Raw genomic sequence first — 26,080 nt, forward strand, 5'->3', positions numbered from 1 at the left:
GTCACATGACCCGCAACGTCATTTGCCGCCGGAGCCGTGCAGGGAGGTGGGGCGTGAGCCGGAGAGGAGACAATGGGGGGGCATGTACGAAACTTTGTGCACCCCTACTCTAGCTATATCTATATTTCAATGCATCTACACACTTCCGTCTAATGATATCTTTATTTTCTATCTGTCTACCAACATCTTTTTATCTATATTAATGTAATAATAACTTTATTTATATTGCGCTTTTCCCCGGACTGAAAGCGCTTCACACATTTAAAGGTAACAGTTACAAAACATTTCAAGAGATGAAATCGTACAAGCCAGAGAGTTCCAAAGAGTAGGCGCGCAATGGCTAAAGCTCAGGCCCCTAATGAAGTCAGGGATATACTGAGACAGGTTAGGAGTCCTTCACCAGCGGATCAAAGTGAGCAAGTGGGAATGTAGGGAACCAGGAGATCTTTCAGGTATCTGGGACCCTGATTAAGTAGGGTTTTGAATGTCAGCTAGACAATTTTGAAACAGATTCGCCATCTTACAGGCAGCCAGTGCAGGGAGAACAGGTGTTGTCATGTGGCAAGAACGGATCTCTATCTATCTATCTATCTATCTATCTATCTATCTATCTATCTATCTATATCTGTTTATCTACATATATATTAATTTATCAGTCTGTCTGTCTAGCCATCTATCTGTACATATACCTGTAGCTTTGTCTGTATTGAACACCTCTCTGTATACACATGCCTATACTGCATATCACACACAGCTACTTGACGTAATGTCTCTCTGTATTTGATTCTCTCTCACCTGACAGGAGTCCACCTTCCCATCCAGAAACCCTGCGCAGATCATCCGTTCGGTGATGGAGAAGTTATAGAGGACGCCGCAGATCTTCTGATCAATGATACCCACTGAGGCCTTCTGCAGCACCTCAGGCTTGGACACTGCACACAAGATACTCATGGTCACCCCATGACTTCTTGTGGTGGAGGGGAGAGGAAGAGACAAAGGGAGGGAATACCTGGGGAATCTACAACTGCACTGGTTCTGGGATATGGAGGAAGCACTGGTTTGGTCTATTGAAAAGTGAGGCCCCATGTGAGACCAAACTGAACTTCCTCATACAAGAGACAGCCAACCCCATGCATGAAACAGCTTCCCCCATGCAAAATAAAGCCTTCCCCATGCAAGAGATAGCCTCCCCCATGCATGAGAAAGCATTACCATGAACTGACAGCCCCCCCCTTTTAAGAGACAGCCTTACTATACATAGATAGCCCCCTCGTGAAGAGACAGTCTCCACCATGCATGAGACAGCCTCCTCCTCGAAGACAGTGCCCCCATGCACGAGACAGTATCACCCTGTATGACACAGCTTCCACAGTCTTTGCATAAGAAAGCATCATACAGTCTCCTTATACCTCAGACAGCCTTCAAGCTCACTTTACAAGAATGGTACACCTACTGTTTCCCTCCTTGATGTTCCCCCATCCAGAGATCATGCATTTCCAGCCAGCTGGGAACTTCTGTAGGGCGGAGGGAAGGCACACGGGCTGGACATACTTGTTGAAGGTCAAGGGGCTGGCCAGTTCTATCACAGCCACGTCAAAATCCAGGGTCAGTGGGTTGAAGTGAGGATGCTGGATCACCTTCTTCAGGCTTTTTTTCACAGCCATGGTATCAGCACCGCTCAACGTTGTGGATCCCATGTGAGCAGTCACCTGCTCTAACATGGTTCTGGAGACAAGATGGATAGAAGCCATTATCAATGGTGCCTTTGCTAATTCCTACCATTAGCTACTCTTCTCCTTTAAATTGAGCAGCAGAAATGCAGTGATGATTCCACTCGACATGTTATATATACTTTAACTAGATTGTTGTGTCCAGTTCAGTAGGCCATATATCTAGGACATAATAATGTGGTGATAACCCTTTACAGATCATTAGTAATACCTCATCTTATCTACAGTATTATTTATAGTTATAGAGGTTATATCTCAAGAAAATGTAGAAATGTCAGGATACCACTTTACACATAATTGGTTAGACCTCATCTAGAGTCCGGTATCCAGACTTGGAGGTCATATCTCCAGAAGGACAATAACATAATAGAGGTTGTGCAAAGACGTGAAATAGTGTATATAGGAGAAAGACTGAAGGACCTTAACATGTAAAGCTTGGAAAAGCGAGCGAGGGGGGACTGTATGAAAGAAAGGAAGAAGAGGGGGGATGCGAGGAAGAAAGGAGGGAAAGGGGGTTATGAGAGAGAAAAAAGTGAGGGATAATGAGAGAGAAAGGAGGAAGAGGGGGATCTGAGAGAGAAAGAAGTGGGGAGGGGGGTATAAGAAAGAAAGGAGGGAGCAAAGAGGTTAAATATTATGTAACCCCCCTATATTCCTGTACGTCAGACTGTACACCTGGTGCTGTGGTGGGGGCCTGAGTCCTTATGCCTATGATAAATACGTGTGTGGATCAAACAACGGGACATAACAATTTGTTATAGAACTGATTTATACAGTATAGGTATATATTAAACAGTTATCAGGAACCTCGTGATCCTTAGAAACAAGATCACCACATACTAATCACAATCCATTCTCATTACAGTACACATAAGCGCTGCGCGTGTGTGTGTGTTGATGTACACCAAAGAGGCCTCCCAATCCTGGGTGTGTAGGCCTTTATTATCATTGGCGGTCTCATTTCTCATTTGTACCCTTATTGTCTCCACCTTCCCTGTGGGTATGGATAATACTCCACTCTTCACCAATAGTCCTCCAGGATATTCTCCATGGGGGGGAGGGGGGGCAGGGGGCGACTATATCATGATGGAAAGTCACTCTTCTGTTTATCTTCTGTATACTGTTTGGGGGTACATGGACAGGGTGTGGGCCCATCCAGGTGACCTCCCCCAATGGTCCCTCATATTGAGCCATATTCCTCTTCTCCATCCGTTGGTAGGTTTTTAAACATAAGGGATGAATGGTCAGCATCCATCCATAATCGCTCCCGCCTACAGTTTGGCACCACTGGGCTACTTGCCCAAATATATTAGCATTTGTCCCAATTATGGATCCAGCTTCTTCTTTACTGAGGACCTCTGAGCATATGAGGGCAACCAACGTCAAAGGTCCCGACCCACCGGTTACCCGCTTTGGAAATTTTAATGTCACCACTACATACCTCAGATAGGGGTAGCTGGCATTACTTAGGCCCCACATGACCAGACCCTCCAGCGGTTTCTCGACTTAACCCAAATGCAGAAAAGATGGTGCATTAACGTTTTACTCCATAGACAAACGACACAAAGGGGAAAATGCCAACTCACAATAACCACGATGGTAATAAGCAAGGAGTGACTTGGGGCACACTCCAACCCTTCTCCGGTCTTATAGCAGCTGCTCGTCTGGCCCGTGTTTCTCCCTGTCGCTCCTCCCGAGAGTTCTCCGGATAGTTCACTTGCTTTGTTAGTCCCCGCTCGTTCCTCACTTAGCCTATTGGGGGTTACACCTTGTGATGACCCCTCTTCTGCGGGACAGCCTCCTTCAGTGTTATCTTCTGATCCCTATTGACTACTGGTGAACAAGCCCTTAGCAGGCTGCCCTGCGGTCGGTTGAATCCATTATTTCTTGCAGTAATTCTAGAAACTTGGGAGGAGACTCATTCCGTTCTCTGAGTCATAGGTAGAAGGTCATTACATCTCTAGGTAGCACTCCTCGAATTGATCCATATTAGGTAGGTATCACCAACCCTATTACCTTATTCACCCCTCAAGCAGTTACACAATGAGACAGACAGGTTACTCACTGGTTGAAGCAGTGTGCAGCAGAAACCAGCCATCGGTCTCCAATAATAGTGGCACCACAGAAATGACGTGGCCCCTCCTTTAAGCTTGCCTGCCACGGGACTTCTCCTCTGACCGCATCCAGTCCCCCGACTATTTTGTTGGGCTTCGTAAGACCAGGACGGCTACCACATTCTGAAATACAAACACCTTATTTCTATGTGTCGCCTCAATCAGACATAGCACTGAATGGTGTACATTAATCTGGGTACTGTTCCAAAGAACAAATACCTCATCCTATTGCTCCATATAACCCCTCCCTAACTTCTCCAATTATTCCATAAAACCCCTCCCTAATTTCTCCAATTATTCCATAAAACCCTCTCTCTACAATTTCTCCAATTGCTCCACATAACTGCTCCCTATAACCCCTCCTATTGTTCCACATAAGTGCTCCCTATAACCCCTCCTATTGTTACACATAACTGCTCCCTATAACTCCCCAGTTGACACTCCCCAAATCCTAAACTGACGCTCACTGGGGCAAACGAGGATGGAAGCACCTTCATACACTGATGCCAACAAATGCAGGAGGAAATCCCCTCTCTTAGCCGGTATTGGGCAGTTAACGGTGCATTATTTTCTATGCACATGAATGCATCATCATTAAACTCAGGCTACACCTTAATGTATTGAAGAGCTCTATTTTTTTTTTTTTTTTTTTTTAATGCATTGTTTTAATTTTTTAGCATCTGATTGAAGTTATAAAAAAAAGTGTCACAGGAAATGTCCATGTTACTACTTTGATGATAATTTATGATACAGGAAGTTCCAGGTATTAGAGACATCAATGTAATTTCCCAGAGCTTTCAGCTCTCCCCATATAACAGGAAGATACAATGTAACTAAATGATCCAGCAGCAGAAATACATCTAACACTGGGGACACATCACTGCTAAAGAAGCTCAGTCTGAAATGAACATTTCATATTAAACCCCGCTCCTTTCATACACCCCCCTCCTGCTGTCACCAAATGGTCCCTGTCACAGACAGAGCCATGAATGACATCACAGGAGGGGACAGCAGAGAGATGCAGAACACTGAACATGGCGGCACACAGAGGGAACCATGAAGGTCATTACTTGGGATGATTTCGCTAGATTATGTTATTGACATTGATTGTAATATTGATATATTATAATAATAATAATTGTTTGTTCTTGTATAGCGCTGCTAGTTTTTTACGCAGCGTTTTACAGAGACATTACAGACATAATACACACACACAGTTATTATGTGATCTAACATTGGTCTTAATTGGGGTATAGTTGGACCTATAACTGCATTGTTAACTGCTCGTTACCCCCACTGACCACATTAAATGAAGACCACAACATCTTAAATTATATATTCAGATTTATTGGGGGGAGGGGCGGTGGAGGGGTATATGCAAATGAGCTAATTCAGCATCAATCTGATTTTGCCTAAATCGGGGGGTCCCCAGAGCCGACAAGATGGTCCGACTGCTGGAGACCCCCCAGATATTAAAGGTAACAGCCACCTTACAAATACAATATGGGCGCCAGGATCACCCTTGTTTACGCAGCAAATAGAAAGCTGACAAATAATTGGGAGATTGTGACGATCTATTAGTGGAAAGATTACATTTAAAACCTGAGTTGTGACATTGGCCGGGAACTGGCTAAGTGCTCTCACCTCCCTATTGAAATGTGATTAAAATCTCTTGTCAGTGAGGCTATGGGGCCTATTCTATTAGCTTCGATAAGTGAGTTATTGACAGTTTAGGGCATGTCTTGAGCGAGTTTGCAAGTGTAGCTATTCAGAGAGCTCCGATTACATGCCAAACTCACTCGAGACCTGCTTCGTCCCGATTAATAGCTCTCCCACTCAGACAAACTAAGCGCTAGCTCCAAAAATGCTCAAACTCGCATTTTTTGAGAAATCGAGCTATTCAGGTTGCTCCGAGATTCACATTGCGGATGAAACTCGCAGGCAACTCGCAGCTTCTGATCTCAGATGGGATCCGCAATGTGACTGATGAAAAAAATTATTTATACTACATCGGATTGAAGCGAGGTGTCTCTGGAGCTACCCTGCATTAATACCAGCTCCGGAGACCCTATGCTTCCATCTTATGTAATAAAAAGCCTCCTCTTCAAGCAACTGAGGATGATGGACATCTGCACATCATGCTGTTGAGGATCATTGCTTCGTGGGCAAGAGTTTGTGCCACAGTTGGATAAGGAGGATGAATTATGATCCTGGCAAAGGTAAGAAACACATGGTCTGTATTTGCCAAAAAATGCATTTTTTGGCAAATGTTTGTTTTTATTAAAATGTCGTGTATTTTATTTGGCGGTTGTTTTTTTTTAGGTTGCCCATTTATTGCCATTGTGACAATCCATAACCTTATTGTGGAAATGGTATAGCACAGTCACAATCAGTGGCTTTGTTGACAAATGTTTGTTTCTATTGAATTGTAATGTCTTTTATTTGGTGGTAGTTTTTTTTTTTTTGGTTGCCCATTTATTGCCTTTGTGGCAATCCATGCCCATATTGTGGGCATGGTTTACCACAGTCACAATCAATGGGTTTATTGGAAAGTGTAATGTATTGTACTGTTATGTCAATGTTATTTTATTGTGTATTTCTTTTATTTTGCCAAGAAATGGCAAACGTGCTATTAGCCATTTTTGGCTACTAGTGTTTTTTCCCATTTGTATATGTGGTGATGGGGGTAGAGGGGGTGGGGGATGGGGGTTGTTGCCCCGGGGAAGATGGTTAGACCTGCAGGGTGGGTTGCGGGTAGGGTTAACTCCTTAATTACTATAGCGGTTAATAACCGCTACGGTCATTAAGGGGTTAGTAGCCAGTAGTTAGTTTTTTTATTTCAATGTTGCAGCCCACAGAAGACATTGGAAAACCCCAACAGAGATGGGGTTGAGGACGGCCTTCATCCTGACAGGGGTAAGTACAACTTTAATTTTCTATATACTGGCTGGGTACTGTTTTATTTTTAGTGGGCAAATGCGCTATTATCCAAATTTGGATAATAGGGATTTTGCCCATTACTGTACTGTATGTGTTTGGGGGGTTGTTGGGGGTAGAGGGGGTGGATAGTAGAGAGCCCATTCACTGCCATTGGGGTTATCTGTGCTCCCATTGAGGGCTTATTTAACCACACTGGCAAATCAATGGGTGTATTGGATAGTATTAGTTGTTGTATTGTATTTTGATGTTTATTGGGGGTAGATGGGGTGGGTGAAGGGGGTAGTTGCCTCAGGGTGGGTGGTTAGGCCTCTCAGTTGTGTAGCGGGAGAAGTTAACCCCTTCATCACCTTAGCGGTAGTAGCCGTTAAGGTAATGAAGGGGTTAACTCTTCCCGCAACCTTCCCGGTAGACCTAACAACCCACCCTGGAGCATCTACCCCCTTCACCCACCCCCTCTAACCCCAAAAAAACAGATACTCTAGTTTATACCCTTCATTATCTTAGTGGTTAGCCGCTAAGGTAATTAAGCTGTCTTTATTTGATTTTAATAATACTGAATTGAAGCAGGAGGTCTCCGGATCTCCGGATCCGAACCACATTCATTTCAGCCTCTGAGACTCCCTGCTTTCCGAGTTACAGGCTCCGGTATGGGGTGCCGGTATCTCCCTGCATTGTTTAAATCTCCTGCGTCACATGACCAGGACATAACATTTTTGCGGAGATACCGGCACCCCATACTGGGGCCTGTAACTCGGGAAACAGGGTGTCCCCGAGGCTGAAATTAATGCGACTCATCTCCCGTGATCCCCTGATTCAATACTGGGTTATTAAAATAAAATAAAAACTGTGTGATTGCCTGTAAGAGCTGTGCAGGGAGATGCAGCTCTCTCTGTGCAGGGAGATGCAGCTCTCTCTGTGCAGGGAGATGCAGCTCTCTCTGTGCAGGGAGATGCAGCTCTCTGTGCAGGGAGATGCAGCTCTCTCTGTGCAGGGAGATGCAGCTCTCTGTGCAGTTATTACAGACTGCGGGCAGATCACATGGGCAGAACTTAGAAAAAGGCTGAGATAAAGGCACTGCTTTCCCGAGCGGTATTGGCATTTTCCTACCTCACGGTTTCGGACTTGCGATAAATCTTTCTGAATACTACGATAACACAAAGTTAGACACTGAGGTACTGTAGGTCATGTCAAAACGTTCGATTTGGCAGTGATTTTATCGAAGCTGCTAGAATGAGGCCCCCATGTCTCATGGAAAGTTAAAGTTTTACATAGCTTCACTTGCAGGCAAAACTGTCAGAGGACATACTGTACATTAGCCTGGGGAAGGTGATGGATAGCCTCAGGCCCATATCCTTCCCAACCACTATGACTTTACAGTTAGAAGTTAACATCTGTGAATTCCCTTTGTTCTACTCCCATGTGTTAACTCAGGGGTGTGCAAACTTTTCCCCGTGCGCACCCCTGCCTGCTCTCCTCGGCGCCACGCCCCCCCCCCCACTCAGTCCAGGCATCAAATGATGCGTGGGGTCATGTAATGTCACGTTGCCATGGTAACGTGACACCACGTTACCCCGCCGCCGGGTTACCATGACGACGCGTCGCTGGAAGGGAAAGTAAGTGTGTTATAGAAGCCTCTCGCGGTCCCCTGGCATTTCATTTAAATGCCTGGGGGGAGAGCGCTGGACCTCAATAACTGCCGCACCCCCCAGAAAATCTAGCACCCCCCAGTTTGCGCACCCCTGTGTTAACTGATAACTGTAAGGTTATTCAGTATGGCTGAGCAGAGAACTCCGGGACTTTGCCTTCATTCTGTGGGCATATTCTGTGCCAATGGATTCCTGAATCCTGTCCCAAGCCCACTGAGACCCACAGCTGGTTCTTCTTTAGAATTATAGGTTAATCACATACCCACGTTGTTTACCACAATTTACATACTCACCAATTAGACTATTGAATTCTATAGACAGTGGTAGCCTTGTGTTGACTGGCTCTTATTTACCCGCCTACAGAGCGGATAGTTAACACTGTGCTATACCTCATGCCAGCAAGAGAGAAGCCCATACTTTTATAAATCCTGCTGGCTATTCGTACATTTTTTAAGGTGCCCCTGCTAGTGTGTGGAGTAGTAGCCACTGTTACTATACGTTCCTGTTCGCTCAATTACTCATTTTTGTAATCGACACTATCAGCTGACCTTTGCATTTTTTTTAGGGATTTAAGTATTAAAGATCGATTTGAATTCATGTTCACATTTCTATACAACCATTAGGGGTCCGCAGATTACTTTCCAGGCATTTTATTCTATATCTGGAATTGTCCAGACATTTATATCATTTCCTATATACTGGGATACATCCTGCACTGTCATTCAGCCTTTCAACTAACAATAGAGGCGTAGGAGGGCAAGCAGTGAGAATGGCACTTGAGATAAGTTTAATATGACTTATAAATAAATATGCACAGAAAAATGGACAAACAAGGTACATACGTAAAATAGTCCGGGGTGGGTCAGAGTGAACGGTGGGTTAGACCATAAATAAGTGACACGTATAAACTAAATAGTTTTAATATCTGGTCAGAAGAGTGTCTGGAGATATAGGTACTTCGAATTAGAGATTACTGCATTATTTACTATTTTGTTTATACTTGTCACTTATTTATGGTCCTACCCACCGTTCTGTCCCAGCCCGGACTATTTTAAGTACGTACCATGTTTGTCCATTTTTCTGTGCACATTTATTTTAACTTTACCTAATAAAATGAAGTTTGATATTAAGTCATATTAACCTTATTTCGAGTGCAATTCGCAGTGCTTGCCCTCCTACGCCTCTAATGCTATCGTATCTCCTGCGTGCACCTTGATTTATTATTTTATTCTACTATACACAAGCTGAGCAGGAGCCTCTCCTTCTAATTAGCCTTTCAACTAACACAGAGTCTAGAGTGGATGCAATTGGGGCTTTATCCTGCCTCTTTGACAGATATTCTTTTTCTCTACCCCTAGTTTATTTCTCTTAGTGCACCATGTCTGCACCACCTATTTACATACTTCGGTTTGAGCGGATATCACCCTTTTCTGTGCACCAGGTATGTAGCATCGTCCCTGCTGGACCACCTACAGCAAGTATACAGGTCATTCTTATACAGTACATGTGCTAATGATAAGGAGTGTTGTAACCTCTGAATAGTAGCTTGTATTCATTTTTCTCTAATGGAGGTGACTTTGGAGATTGCTTCCCATATATCTTTTCAGTCATCTTGGTCTAATGAATTCTCCAAGATCTGCCTCCCAACTAACGAGATGTTTTTAAAGTGCGTTTTAGTGTTTGAGATTTATGTTTAGTCTAGGGAAGTAAGGCAATGTTTAACTGGAGATATCTATAATGTTACCTGGAAGAGGCTTTTGGTCCTTCATCTTGCGAAAATATTTTATTCTCAAGTCTAGTAACAAGCCACCTACCCTACTGCCTGCTGCCACCATATGAAGTCCTGAGGGTTCATCCCTGGTTCAAATTTAGAGTTATAAAAAAAAGAGGGGACATTTTAGATCTCTTGTTCATTAATTTTTCTAGAACGTTTGATTTTTTAGAGAGTTTTGTAATAACCTGTCCTAGATACGAACAGAGATGTTGTGGTTTGTTGAGTCATAAGAGGGCCTCTAGTTCCAAGGGGGCTGCGTCCGAGGCCCCAATATCTACCAAATCTTTTGTTTAACAGGGCAGGTGCCATTGAGGAAGTTGGCTAATTTGGACAGATATGTAATATGACAGGGGTGTGCAAACTTTTCCCCGTGCGCACCCCTGCCTGTTCTCCTCGGCGCCTTACACCACGACTCCATCTCCTTTATTAAAGATCTCAAAATGGGAGGATAAGTAGCTTCATATAGTGACTCAAAAGTTTTTTGTAAGCCTAATACCAAGGTATTTAGGTTGAGTTTTCTAAATTAAGGTAAATCAGCTTCAGTATTTGTGCTGGCAAGTTCATATTCACAGCCTCTGATTTTGCACTGTTGATTTTGAAGCCTGAGAGCAGACCCAATTTATTCAGGGTTTGCTAAAGATTTGGTGAGTATATAACTGACTTGGAGATAAAGCATATGATATTGTTCTGCAAAAATGGATATCTTGTAATTATTGGGGGCATTGGTGATCCCAGAGATATTTAGGTAATTTCTAATAGTTTCTGCTAAAAATTCTATACAGAGGGCAAAAAGGAGTGGAGAAAGCGGGCATCCCTGCCTTGTGCCATTTCTAATCGGGATTAGATCTGATGTAAAACCTGAAGAATGGCTCGTGGCCACGTTAGAACTGTAAAGCACCAAAATATTTGAGTGTGTTGCAAGTAGCACTAATCTACCCTGTCAATTGCATTTTCGGCATCCAGTAACAGGAGCATAGATGGGACCCATTAAGCCTTAACTTTTGAAATTGAATTTATAATTTTTCTAGTGTTGTCTGAGGTCTGGCGATTAGGTATGAAACCTACCTGGTCAGGGTGGATCAGCCTTGGAAGAAAATTGCAAAAATTTTAATATCAGTTAATTAATAATTAATGAGATAGGACAGTAGCTTGCACAGAAGTTGGGATCTATGTATGGTTTGTGGATTAGAACAGGGGTTAGAAAACTTTTTATGCCGAGCCCCCCTTTTCATCCATGAAATTTCTCGGGCCCCCCCTGCCTGATGTAATAAAAATCACATGACAAAAAAAAACTTTATTAAACAGTATACAATGTAAATACAAATATGTCTAAATACTTACATATTTCAACAGCTTGCGCTTGCAAAATTATTCTACGTCCACGCTGCTGCTGAGTGCGGTGACATCAACAACTCTCCAAGCATGAGCACAGGGGGTCCTGCATAATTTTTCAAGCACGAGCGGGGAAGTGTTCTCACTTTTTTTTTTATTATTTCTGTACATTCATAGTATGATTGATATAGTGCAGCCGACCCTCTCACTTGCAGGGGATCGCAGCGAAGCAGGTTGCCAGTGGAGGAGAGCAGGAACACAGCGCTATTGCAGGGCAGACACCGGAAGGAGGGGCGTTTGACTTCACCGCGCTCGGGCGTGCTCCTCCCCGTACCTCCGAAGCCCCCACGCGTGCGCACACACACCCTCACGTGGCCGCCACCTGCACTATCCTGACAGGCCGCCCTCGCACATCTTCAGCTGCCAGCCCGTGCACATCTTCTTGGCTGACCGCGCACAGCTTATTTGCCCTCCTGCGCACAGCATCTGCCGGCTCGCGCACCCAGGTTTCGCCGCACACGCCCCCTAAATAATCTTGCCCACCCCCCCCCCAGTTTGTGCAGCGATGCAATGAATAACAACACACACACACAATCACAACACAGACACAGCACACATACTCAATCACAACACACAACACTCAATCACAACACCCACTCAATCACAACACACAGACTATCACAACACATACACAGACAAAACCAACAGACACAACACCCACACAATCACAGACAACACAATCAATCACAACACCCACACACACACAGCACACACACACACAATCACAACCAACACAACACACACTCAATCACAACACACACAATCACAGGCAAGACACACTCAATCACAACCAACAAAGACACCACCCACACCCCACACATACTCAATCACAACATATACACAACACACACTTTAACCTGGGTGGGGGGGGGGGGGTTGGGGGGAGTACTAGGCATGCTCCTGCTTTAGTCCCCCCGTGGGCTGCTGAAAACTGGGGCGGGAAACAGACAGCAAGAGAAGGAGGGCTTGTCTGTGTGCAGAGAGAAGCCCCGCCCCCTCTGCAAGACAGAGAGCAGAGAACCAGCAGCCTCAGCACGGAGCTTCTGGCCGCCCGTGCACAGCTCTGCCCGCCCCCAGGTTTCCCCGCACGCAGCCCGCGCCCCCCTACATAATCATGCGCCCCCCAGTTTGGCACCGCTGGATTAGAACAATGTTACCCTTCAACATCTCTCCTAGAGGGATCATACCTTTGAGAAAACTATTGAAAAGAGACAAGAGATGAGAAGAGATAAGGCAATTTATTTAATAATATAAATTAGAGAATCCATTCGGACCACGGTTCTTGTTGTTCTTAAGGTTTTTAATGGTTTCTAATATCTCCTCTGAAGAAATTGGTTTATTTAATTCATCTAAATTCTTTCTTATGGAGTTTAGGGAGATTTCGTAAAGAGAAAAAGTCTTTCATCATTTTGTCTAGTTAGTGTTGGAGAGAGATTTTTTTTTACCAACATATGGTTTTGCGTAACAGCTTTTAAACTTCTGTATGATCAATTTACGCTTTCTAGGGTGGATCAGCATTGTGGGATAATAACATTGTGGGATATAATTTTGATCATTGGATTAGTCATTGTAGCGTTAAGTGGAAAAGCACTGGCTGTATCTGAGATGTATGCCGTGAAATATATAATATTATCACAGTTGTACCATAGAGAAAAGTGAGCATGCAACCCACAGCATTAGAACCAAAATTACCAGGGGGATCTCGGATAAAAAGAAAAAGGGAGACTGAGGCCAGATACCTCAAAATAAATATTGGAAAGGGAACACGTAGAAAGGGAGTAATAAAAAATAAATAAAAAAAAGATCGAGAAACAGCGACTTGGTAAACTTAACAAATCGGTCAAACAGCGTCCGGCATTCAATACACGGATATACTATCGGAATAAGAGGTGCATGTAGTATGTGTTGTATGTAACAGTTACAAGATTAAATTGTATTAGTATTTTTTTCCCCTCACTCTTCTTAGGACCAGCTCCGTTAGCCTTCTTAACCTAAATTAACGTTCCGTTAATCCATGCACCTATGCACTACAGAGGATAACCTAACGATAACCTAGAGTTAACCATGAAATAACATATTGATAACTTTCTGCGGTCGTTAGGCTGCAAATAGGATGATTATGAACTATTAACCCAACATCGCAGTTGCACTAAACTCTATTAATGTTAACGCTGGGAAATAATGTTAGGATAACTAGGTCGGACCAAACCTTGCCACTATTCACAGCTAGACCATGATTATCCTAACGTTATTTCATTGAAATCTCTAGAAAGACAAATACATGTTAAAGTTAAAGTAAAAAGTGGTACAATAATATATTTTTTGGTATGGTACTTAGCATTTTATATTGAAATATATATAGGTGTCAGAACAAGATATATATTATAAATAATTTAGCATTAATAAACACATCAATAGATGTATCTAATGACATGTCAAATAATTATTGTTTAAAATTGCCTAATTATTAATTAATTAAATTAAGATTGATTAAAGTGAATGTAGGCTATGTATGCGAGAGTTGCCCTGATAGGCTATATTTTGTTAACTTAATAAAGTATTTATTGCAGTAATTACAATGAGACAGACATTCAGATTTTAACTTTTAATTACTTATATAGTGCAAATATTGTTGAAGAAAAGGAACCGGTATAACCAAAAACATATCACATTTACATTTGCAGGAAACCAAATAAAATGTGACAACAAAATGATCTCTTCCTCTTTTTTTGCTGAGGAGGGGGCAGGCTGACCAAGCCCACTTTGCTGTGGTCTCCAACACGTTACTGGAGCTGGTTCACCAAGTGGAGAGGGAAGAAGAGGAAGAATAGGAGTGGAAGTTACAAGCGAAACCCCCAGATGTTGTCAAGGATTCGCTGGATGCAAGCTCTCTGTTGCTTGCTGAGCTGCCCTGGTTAGGCTATTTACAGCACCAGTAAGTAGGGCCAGGCTATTTGTGACATTGGTGCTACAGTATATTGCAGAATGACTTGCGTTATCACTCTATAATGGAGGCTATTATCTCAGGACATGTGCCTCATATAGGAATTAATATTACGATATGCAGAATGTTGCATTCGTATCAGCTGCTGATAATTTAGAATGGTTTGATCATAGTGCTCTCCGGAGCGGTCAGCTTTCCGAGTGGATGGAGGCACAGTTGTAGCAGGAACAGATACAGGAGCAGTAGGTGCAGGAGCTTCTGGAGCAGTAGGGATAGGAGCTTGTAGAGCAATAGGTACAGGAGCTTCAGGAGCAGTAGGGGCCAGAGCAGGAGCTTTGGGAGCAATAGGTGCAGGAGCTTCTGGAGTAGTAGGTTCAGGATCTTCTGGAGCAGCAGGTACCGGAGCTTCTGGAGAAGTAGGGATAGGAGCTTGTAGAGCAGTAGATGCATGAGCTTCTGGAGCAGTAGGGATAGGAGCTTGCAAAGCAGTAGATGCAGGAGCTTCAGGAGAAGTAGTGGCCAGAGCAGTAGCTTCAGGAGCAGTAGGGGCGAGAGCAGGAGCTTTGGGAGCAATCGGTGCAGGAGCTTCTGGAGTAGTAGGTTCAGGAGCTTCTGGAGCAGCAGGTACCGGAGCTTCTGGAGCAGTAGGTTCAGGAGCTTCTGGAGCAGTAGGTTCAGGAGTCTGGCTGCACTTCAGTGAGCACCAGGGTAATTGTCTCCTGCTCACCCTCATAAGACCATAGAGGTTTGTAATTCACCACATGGGTGTCTAGTACGATGCACCTTTAAATAGATTACAAGAATATGTTGTAATATAATAAAACTATATATTGAAAATGTTATGGTATGTTTGTGTGTGGATAAAGTTTTCATCTAAGTTATTCCTTTAATAAGATGAATAATGAATGCTTATATCTTTAATGTAATTATAATGATATAATATAGAGTGTGAATGTTAGATAATAGGTATTTGTAACTTAAAAGTAATATGGAAATCCATGTGAAGATGCATTCCTTTCAAATTAGTTTCTAATGTTTGTTATTAAAAGTTGTGGCCTGTAATACACTTGAAGATTATGAGGACTTGCGTATAAACATCTTACATATATTTGAGAACCACCCACCACATGCATATGTGACTGAAGTGTAATTAATATTGTAATCATATGTCTGTAATACATGATTGGGAATAATATAACATTTAAATTATAATTTTAATTAAAATTAGAAAGCTGTAAACTGCAATATAGATGTTGTGTCTCTGAACTTACCAGGTTGCGGCTTAGGAAGATGCCCTGTGTCCACCAATGATGGAAGTCCCACAACTTGTGTAATGGAGATGACCTCCATCATTCTCCTTTCATAGGAGGCTAAATGCAGCTCCGGTGGTGGTCCCCGTCCTGTTCTTTTAAACTGGGCAGCATGGTCAGCAAGCTGCTTTTTTACCTTACACTTCCTATCTTTTCATTTTTTTTTGAACATGTCTACTGTTCTGACAGTATTCCCTTGGGCATTTCTAGCCACTAAAATTGCATGCCAAACATGGCTCTTCTCTGCAGTGCTGGTTCTATTGCAGAGATCCCCCAATAGCTTGTCATGGTTACCAACACTGTCGTTAATTAGTATCTTTAATTCTGCATCTGTAAACTTAATAAGCTCCGAAACCTGGAGGCTTGAGTAACAGCAGCAGCAGCAGCAGCAGCAGCAGCAGCAGCAGAGGTGGAAGCTTACTAGGCCATGTTAATACCCGAAGCATTAAGCTTAAATGGATTACAAGTTTTCCTATGTGCAGTGTATGTATTTGAATTTTAACAAGCACATGGGTGTTACGTTTAGGTAACCCACATGTGTTACATGGATGGAATGCAGTAGTGTGTTATTAGAAACTCAGGGTCACATTTTTCATAATGCGCATGTGCATTGTATTGGTTATCACATCTTGGGCACTATTAACGTACCCGCTACTGCTTTTATCGCAACGATAACGCTTATGGAGACAGACGTTGTTTTTGAAGAACATTAGTTTAGTGGATACCCGTTAAACTCAGGGAAAATAATATCTGTGCGCTAGTTAGGTAACGTCTCGTTATTTGCCCTGATTTATATAGTTACATAGTTACATTTTATGGAGTTTAGTGCATCTGTGCCTTAGGCCGTGTGTATAGTGCCCGCGACGGGCAACGGCGACACCGCCCGAAAACAAATACATTGCCGCCACGTGCGCGTATAGTTAGCATGACGGCGGCATTGCGACGGAGCGACGTCACATCGCGGACTTTGGAAGCCGGGAATATTTGATTTTTCAAGGGCTGTCGTCTCATGTGACAGCCCCTGAACAAATCAAATGCCCGGAAGCCCGCGACGCCGCCGCAAAGCAAAATATAACTTTCGCTAGCGGCGACGGCAATGGGTGATGTCACCCGTTGCGTCGCCGGTCGCAGGCACTATACGCGCGGCCTTAGGGAGTAAGCATTTCCTTGTTTACAGATTTTATAAGAGCTTTTTAAACATCAACTGAGCTGAAATGAGCAGTAATTACAGGGGCTCATCCATGTTGAGTGCGGAGTTGGTAATCATGTACGCTCCATGGCAAACAATGCGATCCCCATTCTACACCAACATATTTATCTGGTAATAGTAACAAAGGAGGGAGAGGGAGTAGGGGGGACGATACCTTCTATTGGACTAACAAGTAGTTGATATGTTACAAGCTTTTGAACCCCTCAGGGTCCTTCATCGGGTAACCCCGACCCGGAGAGGTTCGAAAGCTTGTGCCATATCAGCTACTTGTCCAATAAAAGGTATCGTACCCCTACTCTCTCTAACTCCTTTGTTAGTACATGGAAGAGAGGACCAACACGCTACCCACACTTCTTTGCTCTGATAATAGTATAACACTAACTCCTGTAAATGCAGTATCTGCAAACAGTTGAAAGACGAAATCATATATTTTTTTTTTTTGTATTTTAAAACCCACAGTCACTATTAATCTTGCATAATATATAGCGCTTACAGCTTTGCTCATAATAAACGCAATTTGTAGCATATTGGAATGGGTTATACGGTAATTAATGCAGACAATTTCAGCAGTCAGGTGGAATAACAGGCAGCGTGGTTTGAAATAATTCATAGCTAAATCTTGCAGGGATATGTACATTTGCAACGATATGTGAATTTAGATTTTGGAGGTCTGGCTTGGGGTTTACGGGGAACAGGATGTTTCAAGATAATTAATACTAACACGCTGCTCAATATAATGTCACAAATCTAGACACAAACAATAAATGGATAATTGATGGAACAGGACTCGGGTATTCTCCTCAACACGGTAGGGTTTGATCCGAAAGCTTTCTAACACTCTTAAGTGGTGATAATATTATACGATGTGAACAAGAATTAAAAGCGCGCCATGAAATGAGGGTGTTGCCTAGATAAATATATTACCCTTATGCAAAGTATGCATTTCAGGCACACAGGGAACCTTAGCAAAAAAGATAATCTTATCTTAATACGGTTATGGTGATTAGGTATACCCTTCATCACCCCTGTTATAGATTACCAACCCACTGCCGAAAATAGACATTTTAATGAAACATTTAATATTAAGGAGTACCACCCGATTTGTATGGGAGAGATGATGCTAAGAAGTGAGTGAGGCTATGTGTGAGTGAGTGATACTTGCTTCCAATGAGTGGGACTGCCTTCCAGTGAGTGAAACTGTCTACAACAGTCTTAGACTGATGTTCAAATGAGGGAGTCAACTTTCCATAAAAGGTGAAAGCCCTCCAATTTGTGAGACTCGCTCCAAATGAGACTGCCTTCAAATTAGTGAGACTGCCTTCCAATTATTTACAGTTCCCTCCTGTGAGTGAGACTTCCTTCAAATGAATAAGACTGCCTTCCAATGAGTGAAGCTGGAGTATGTCCCAGCCAATAAATGATACTATCCTGGTCAGTGAGACTGCCTTCTAATGAGCAAAACTGCCTTCCAAAAAATTAGATTACATTCCAATGAATGAGACCGCTCCCCAAATGAGCGAGATTATCTTCCAGTGAGTGAGACTACCTTTTAATGAGTGAGTTTGCTATGCGAAAGAGGGAGGCTGGACAGGTATCACTGACTCCTTGGATCACAGGCTGCCCAGCACAGTTCCACAGTTATTGCACATTGAAAGACGCCACTACAAGACACAAACATCTGCAGAATCATCATTATCCGGACTCTCAGCTTTCACCTTCTCTTGGTTACCATACCTTGAGGCTTGGCAGTGCCGAGTGGCTTGGAGGTTGGTTTAGCTGGCACGGTGCCGATAGCTGGTTTGGCCTTGGTGGTTGAGTGCTTGATGGCCGGGCGGGGTGTGGTAACCTTGGGTTTGGTGGTTTTCTTCCCACCACTTGTGGTGGTGGAGCTGGTCGATGGGACAGGTGGGACAGATGTTGAGATGGTTTCTAGCACCCAGTTTCTAATCTTGCTCACTCTCACGTAGACCCCTGGTCTCCTGGCCTCGGCGCAGCCTACCCCCCAGCTCACGATCCCCGCCAAGAAGAACTTGCCTGACGGCTCCTCACACACCAAGGGGCCCCCAGAGTCTCCCTGCGAGAGTAAATTAAAAGACCAAGTTAAGTGCTCATCAAGTTATTTTTTCCCCTCTGGAAGCGATGGGTTAATGGTGCCCTCTGCTAGCTAGTATTCCCCTTATGCAGCACCTGATGCTCTTTAACTAATGCACAAAATCACTGACACGATACACATACAGACACACCAATACAACTGAACACACACATAGACTGATACACACTATTAATAGGTTAACCACTGGTCAAAGTTCCTTAAAAAAAAGTAAGTGATATTCTTGACAAAGCTTCCCGCCTCAGCGAAACGTACGTCGGGTATGTGGGCGCAGTGACATCACTCTGTCAGCTCCCCCAGTCTACACGGGGACACTCCTGTATTCCAGTCTCAACCAAATAACATTGCTATTAATATTGTAAATTAGTTTGCATTTCTTCTTGGTATGAAGCTGGTTGTTACACCGTTGCCAGTGTTGTAACACACTGAATTTTCTGTGATTTGATTATCCATTGCCCCATTAGAGCCACAGTGTTTTTATTACTTATTGCATTATCAACTATTACCAAGGGGCTGTATGAAGGGGTATCTGTGTCTACACTCGTTACTACTACCAGGTATCTTATTTATGTGTTACCAGTGTCATTGGACTACTACCACAACCCGCTGATATCACCCAGAATTATCTTAGGGTGTTTCAGTCTTCTTAAACACATAGCAACCTGTCCGTTTTATGTGGCTACACTACATATAGGGATTATCACTGTCCCCCTGTACTATCTCGAGCAATTCCTAGTGTTATACCCGATTCCCTCCCCATTGTAGGGTAGTTCAAGAGATGTTATCACCATAATAACTCTTCTAATATTAGGCACATATCACATCAGGTCTCTTAGGGTGCTATAGCAGATTAGTATAGTCCATAGACACTACCCCAAATTAGTATAATACTACTCTAGGGTGTATTAATTACGATCACCTTATTGGCTGTCCTTTTATTGTGGCCCTAGTTATAGGGATTACTAGGACATTAGAATATCTGTTCTTCAGTTGGTTCTGTAGGACATAGGGGTTTTTATCCTGCTTTGACAGTATATTGCACCCGTGGTTCTGTTTTCCTTTTCCTGGATTGGCCAAATTGAGCCAATCTGACAAGCAGTTTCTGTGCTGCATGTATTTTGAGGTATAAGGATTTTTACATAACACATCCACCTGATGTATCATTTATCACCAGGTGGGCTTATGTTTTTGTGTCTAGTGTTCTCATTTATTTTATCGGTCCAAGGACCAATTCATTTTGTCATTTTAATTCAATTTATTATACTCATGTGTTAGGGACCCCATCACTTCCAATTCAACCTCTGTATCTTTACAGTTCATTTTTTGACAATTACTTGATTATCTATGTGGTAGGCGAGTGCATGTTAAAGGGACCTTCTCTCTGAGCCCACATTCCCCTTTCCCTCCCTCTCCCTCTTCCCTCAGGGGTTCAGCTCAGTTATTTCTGTGTTTATATTATTATTATATTTTCCCTACTGCACCCATCACTTCCCTTTTTATGGAGGCTGAGCAGGGTTTCTCTACTCTATTATAATGATATTCTGGGAGGGATCTTTGTAGCACGGCAAATCGGGGCATTTTCATACTGCACGTGTGTACAAAAGCATTTCCTGAAGTTTTGCCCTAGCTTGCACCTTGGGGTGTGTCTTTAGGAGGAGTTGGGGGGGAGTTACATGGTGCACAGATTATAATGAGATGTATCACAGTCTGCGTCTCTCTGCGCCATTATGTCTGCCTGTTCTTACATACGTCGCAGCCCTGCTCCAAAAACAAAACCTTTCCTCTACGCTGATACATTGACCCCGGAGAAAGGGTTTATAACAAATAAGTTCCTTTTTTCATTTTAAAAGGGATGGGGTTTGATTTCTTCAGGCTGCTCCATTTTGTCTATCACTGTGTGTTCAACAAGAATTTGCACAGAGAACGCCCTCATCTCTCCCCCTACCCTTATCTTTGTTGGCTTTCTGATAAGAAGGCGTGGGCTAAAGGTAAAGGAAGCACATCATTGACAAACCCTCTGCTCTTCAGAGCCCCCAAAGAAATGATGTTTGTCATTTTCAGAAAACCAAAAACAACTCTTTGCTTTTAATACGGTTAGGTGGAGAATTATATAGTTACATTGCTTGCAAAGGTTGTATTTTGGCCGGCTATGTGGGACTGCACTGTTAACAGTCCACATAAGCCAGAGGTATCATTTTATAAGGCAGCTTGATCAACTCTCTCTGGCCAGACTCCTCTATTTGACATAGTCACGGCTTGAAGCACAGAAGGGCCACAGCTCCAGGGCATGTGCTGCTTGTCTTACAGTCATATTCACACCACATCCTGACGGCTCTGGTTTAAATTCTCACTGCTTCTCACACACTGACTGTGACTCTCGCATGACTCTGGAAACTTGGGCAGGTAAATTGCAGATGAGGTTTAATACAAATGTAAGGTTATGTACAGGGCCGGCTGGTAATTTTGCGGGGCTCGGTGCATGGGCTTCTGTGGGGCCGCTTACTTGGTCCGACGGACCTGTCCTCCTCAGTCATCGCGACATGTTAGCGTCACATGACATCATGGTGCCATGCAGCGTCACGTTGTCATGGCAATATGACGCCGCAACGCCATGTGATCTCATGGCAACCATTTGACGTTGTGGTGCCATGACAGGACGCTGTAGGAGGGGAGATGCTGCCGGACCAGGTAAGAGATACTCACAAAGGCCCCGCGCTCTCCCCCGACAGTCAGTTTAACTGTTGTGGGGAAGAGCACGGTGCCTCTGTAAGTGCAGAGCTCACTGCGATGGCACCGCCATAAAGTCAGCCTTTGTTATGCATTTGGAATACAAGACTAAATAGGCGACGTACAATTTAAATAGGGAAAAATGAGTAGACTCCTTGATGGAGAAGGATTTGGGAGTGCATGTAGACAGCAGGCTTAGCAATAGTGCCCAATGTCATGCAGTAGCTGCAAAGGTAAATAAGATATTATCTTGCATTAAGCAGGGAATGGGGGGAAGGGAAGTAAACTTAATTATGCCCCTTTACAAAGCATTAGTAAGACCATACCTTGAATATGGAATACAGTTTTGGGCACTACTCCATCAAAAATACATTATGGAATTATAAAAAGTGCAGAGAAGAGCCACCAAATTAATAAAGGGGATGAACAATCTGATTTATGAGGAGAGGCTAGCTAAATTAGATTTGTTTACATTAGAAAAGAGGAGACTAAGTCTGCGCTTATAGTGCCGGCGACAGCGACACGACTTCGTGTCAAAACAAATGCATTGCCGCCGTCGCGTGCGTTTATAGTAAGCGCGATGCGACGGAGCGACGGCTTGGCCGTGAACACTGGAAGTCATCTCAATTTGATTTTTGCATCGCTGTCGCAGCACTATAAGCGTAGCCTAGAGGGAATATGATAGCTAGGCCTGTTTTCTGCCCAATCCTGGGCTCACACTTGGTACCCTCTTCCCTTGTACTTAAGGGGCTGCACCACTAAATTGTTTCAGTGCATCTCCCCACTTGAGAGAGGCTGGTACACACAGAGGTGTCTGTGTATTGGCACCCTCTGTTCCGCTTTCCCTTGGGGGAGAGCGAGAGATACCATTCCCCTGGACTTACCAGAAGGTCAGGGAAGAGTAAGGACTGCTTCAGTGGTCCTTGACCTGGAGTGTAGGTCCAGGGACCATCCAAAGGTTGCAGAGGATGGGGGAAACACTGTTACACAAATATATTCGGAGACAGTACAAGGCGCTTTCAAAAGAACTATTCATCCCAAGGGCAGTACATCATCCATTAAGGTTGCAGAAAAGGAGATTTTACCAGCAACAAAGGAAAGGGTTATTTACAGTAAGGTCAGTTAAAATGTCTAATTCATTAACCACGGAGACTGTGATGGCAGAAACAATAGATATCTTCAAAAAAGGCTGGACAGCTTTTTAGAAAGGAAAGGTATACAGGGATAAATAATAATAAGTAAACATGGGAAGGATGCTGATCCCTGGAGAAATAGGATTGTCAATATTTGACGTCAGATAGGAATGTATTTTTCCCATTATGAGACAGTATTGAATGATATTTCACTGGGGTTTTTTGTTTCCCTTCCTCTGGATCAAAATACTGTAAATAAAATATAGGATAACGTATCTGTCGCCTACATTTAGCATAGGTAGAACTTGATGGAGATACAGTATGTCTTTTTTCAACCTCATCTACTATGTAACTCTCCCTCTTTTCTTTCTATTATCACCCTCTCTCTTATTTCACTATATCAAATCCCTCTCTCCCTTCTTTCTCCCTGACACCCCCCTCTTTTCTCTCACATCCCTTCACCCTCCTTTCTCTCACACTTCCCATCTTCCTACTTTTTCTCTCATATCATCCTCCCTCCTTTCTCTTGCCTTGTCCTCTTCCTATTTTCACTCACCCCCCCTTTCTTTCACACCCCCCTCTCCTTCCTTTCCCCAACTTATCCCCCTTTCATTCCTCTCTCCCTCATATCCCCCTCCCTCCTTTCTGTCTTATCCCCCCTCTTCTTCCTCTCATACACACTTCACTCTCCTTACCATCCTCTCTCAATTTCCCTCTGACTCCTCTCTCTCACACCCCTCTCTCTTATCTCTCTTTACCTCCTGTCTCTCTATCATATCCCCTCTCCCTCCCTTCTGTCCTATACAGACTCTCTCTCTTTTCCCTTACATACCGCTCCCTGGAGTTGCAAGCCCCTATGGCATTGAAAGGGTTAAATATACAAAGACAACTCATTTACCTGGCATGAATCGATCTTTCCATCCAGGTACCCAGCACATAGCATCCTATCTGTCACCACGTTGCTATAGAGGCTGTTACACAGCGCTTGATTCAGGAGGGCTACCGTAGCCTTCTGCAGAACCTCAGGCTTCACTACTAAAGTGGGAGAAAGAAAAGCAACATTATTATCCTCTAGAAGGAGAACATGAGAGGTTTGTGCCATGTCAGGAAGCCAGAAGGAGTAGCAAAGGAACCTCAGTGCACTGCAGGTCCTGTGCTATAAATGACATCACACATTCATTATGGACATCCTAATTTGAATTACTTTTAAAGGAGGACTCAATTTTAGGACTAAAGTGACCTAATGACAGTGGCATGTTTAATGGGTTAAAGGGTCAGTTCCAATTAGGACCAATGTCACCTACTGGCAATAACATGTTTAATGATTTAATGGGTCATTAGAGTGACAAATGACAATAATCCCCCACAAATTAGACATGGAACACCATACAAGACGGCCAGAATTTAGAGTCTTAGTGGCCTCCAATTTACTTTATATTTAATTGACGAGACCCTTATAGATGGGACATAAAAGTGTTGGGCGCATCATTCTGACTGGTAAACGTCTTATCACATAAGGGCATCTTACGGTTGTCTTCTTTGAGGTAACCCCATCCGGTGATGATGCAGCTCTTGTCCACAGGGAAGATGTGAGTGGAGGCCGGGAGGCAGATAGGCTGGGTGTACTTGTTGAAGGTAAGTGGGGTTTCCAGTTCCAAGACGGCCACGTCATAATCAGCTGTGTCCGGGTTATAGGAGGGGTGCTTGACAATGTGCTTGATGGGGGCCTTGACTGTACTGCTGTCTGAGCCACTCAGAGATGTCGTTCCTAGGAAAGCCACCCACACAGCAGGGTCCTGGAAGCTAAAGAGATGTGGAGTTCAAGGGGTGGTCAAAGTGGCTTACATAAATTAGTGTGATTGTGTCTGATCTCAAAAGGGGTATAGATGGGATAACTCTAGTATAGAGCAGTGTGGAAGGAATAAATGGTCGCTTTGTAGAATTGTGTGAGGTCTCAGCACTCTAAAAATCACAATAAACGAATAGTTTGAATCATAACATAGGATGTATTTTAGTTTTAAAGTATTTACAAGTGATCACAGGAGTCATATACAAAGGCACACTGGAATGGAGCACAGAGACATAATGACCAGCTTTCGAGCCATTAGACGCTTTTCCAACTACACCTACTCAAGGAAGTCTGGTCTCTTTTATTATGTGGGAATGGGTCAGAAGAAGGGCTGAAACAGGCCAAAAATGTTTGCCCCCCTGCACAACACTGGTAGGTGGATATTTGTGCATTTATCAACTTCACACAGTGACTAACTTTGAGTCATACGGATGTAACCCCTTTGGGATTGCCATGGCTCTGCGCTGTACAAAACCATTCAAAATTGAAACGTGGAAAGTGAACGGTCTGAACGAAGGAAATTCGGACATTGTGAAAAGGGAAATGAATTGACTGAACATCTACATATTGGGCATCAGTGAAATGCATTGGACTGGCAATGGTTTCTTCAATTCCGGCGAGCACACGGTGTATTATTCTGTCAATGACACCACCAGATGGCGAGGAGTGGGCTTTATCGTGAACAAGAAAATTGCCAAAGCCACCAAGAGTTATCAGACACTCAGCGACTGAATAATGGCCATCTGAATCAGAGGGAAACCTCGTGACGTTACGATTATGCAAATATACTCCCCAACAACAGACATCAGAAGAGGAAGTGGAAGAGTTCTATGGTGAACTTCAGGATGCACTAAGCCAAACACCCAATAAGGACATTATCTACATTATTAGCAATTTCAACTCCAAAGTGGGAACTATGGCAGAACCCGAAATCGCTGGAAGATTCGGTTTAGGAGTGCAGAACGAGGCAGGAGAACTGGCAAGATTCTGTCAAGAACATCGGCTAACGATTACCAACACTTGATTTGAACAACCCAAACGGCGGCTATACACCTGGACATCACCAAATCGAGAACACAGAAACCAAATCGCAGAACTCGATTTGGCTGTGAAGACATAACCTGGTGCTGATGGCGGATCAGATCACCAAATACTGGTAGCCGCAGTTAAACTCAGATTCTGTAAGACCAAACAAACGGCA

General features: G+C 43.5%; 1 protein-coding gene across 1 annotated transcript in view; it reads right to left on the minus strand.

Moving 5' to 3' along the window:
- The window catches only part of TMPRSS9 (transmembrane serine protease 9), a 68,983-nt gene that overhangs the window by 12,797 nt on the left and 30,106 nt on the right, over nt 1-26,080 (minus strand). Inside the window, exons 8-13 of the mRNA XM_075611652.1 lie at nt 24,559-24,833; nt 23,929-24,065; nt 18,795-19,134; nt 3,796-3,967; nt 1,454-1,725; nt 796-932 (exon numbers count right to left, since the gene is read on the minus strand). Coding sequence (XP_075467767.1) covers nt 796-932; nt 1,454-1,725; nt 3,796-3,967; nt 18,795-19,134; nt 23,929-24,065; nt 24,559-24,833 — 1,333 coding nt within the window. The remainder of the gene's footprint in view (nt 1-795; nt 933-1,453; nt 1,726-3,795; nt 3,968-18,794; nt 19,135-23,928; nt 24,066-24,558; nt 24,834-26,080) is intronic.

This window comes from Ascaphus truei, chromosome 8 (assembly GCF_040206685.1).
Source record: "Ascaphus truei isolate aAscTru1 chromosome 8, aAscTru1.hap1, whole genome shotgun sequence".
Classification (NCBI taxonomy): Eukaryota; Metazoa; Chordata; class Amphibia; order Anura; family Ascaphidae; genus Ascaphus; species Ascaphus truei.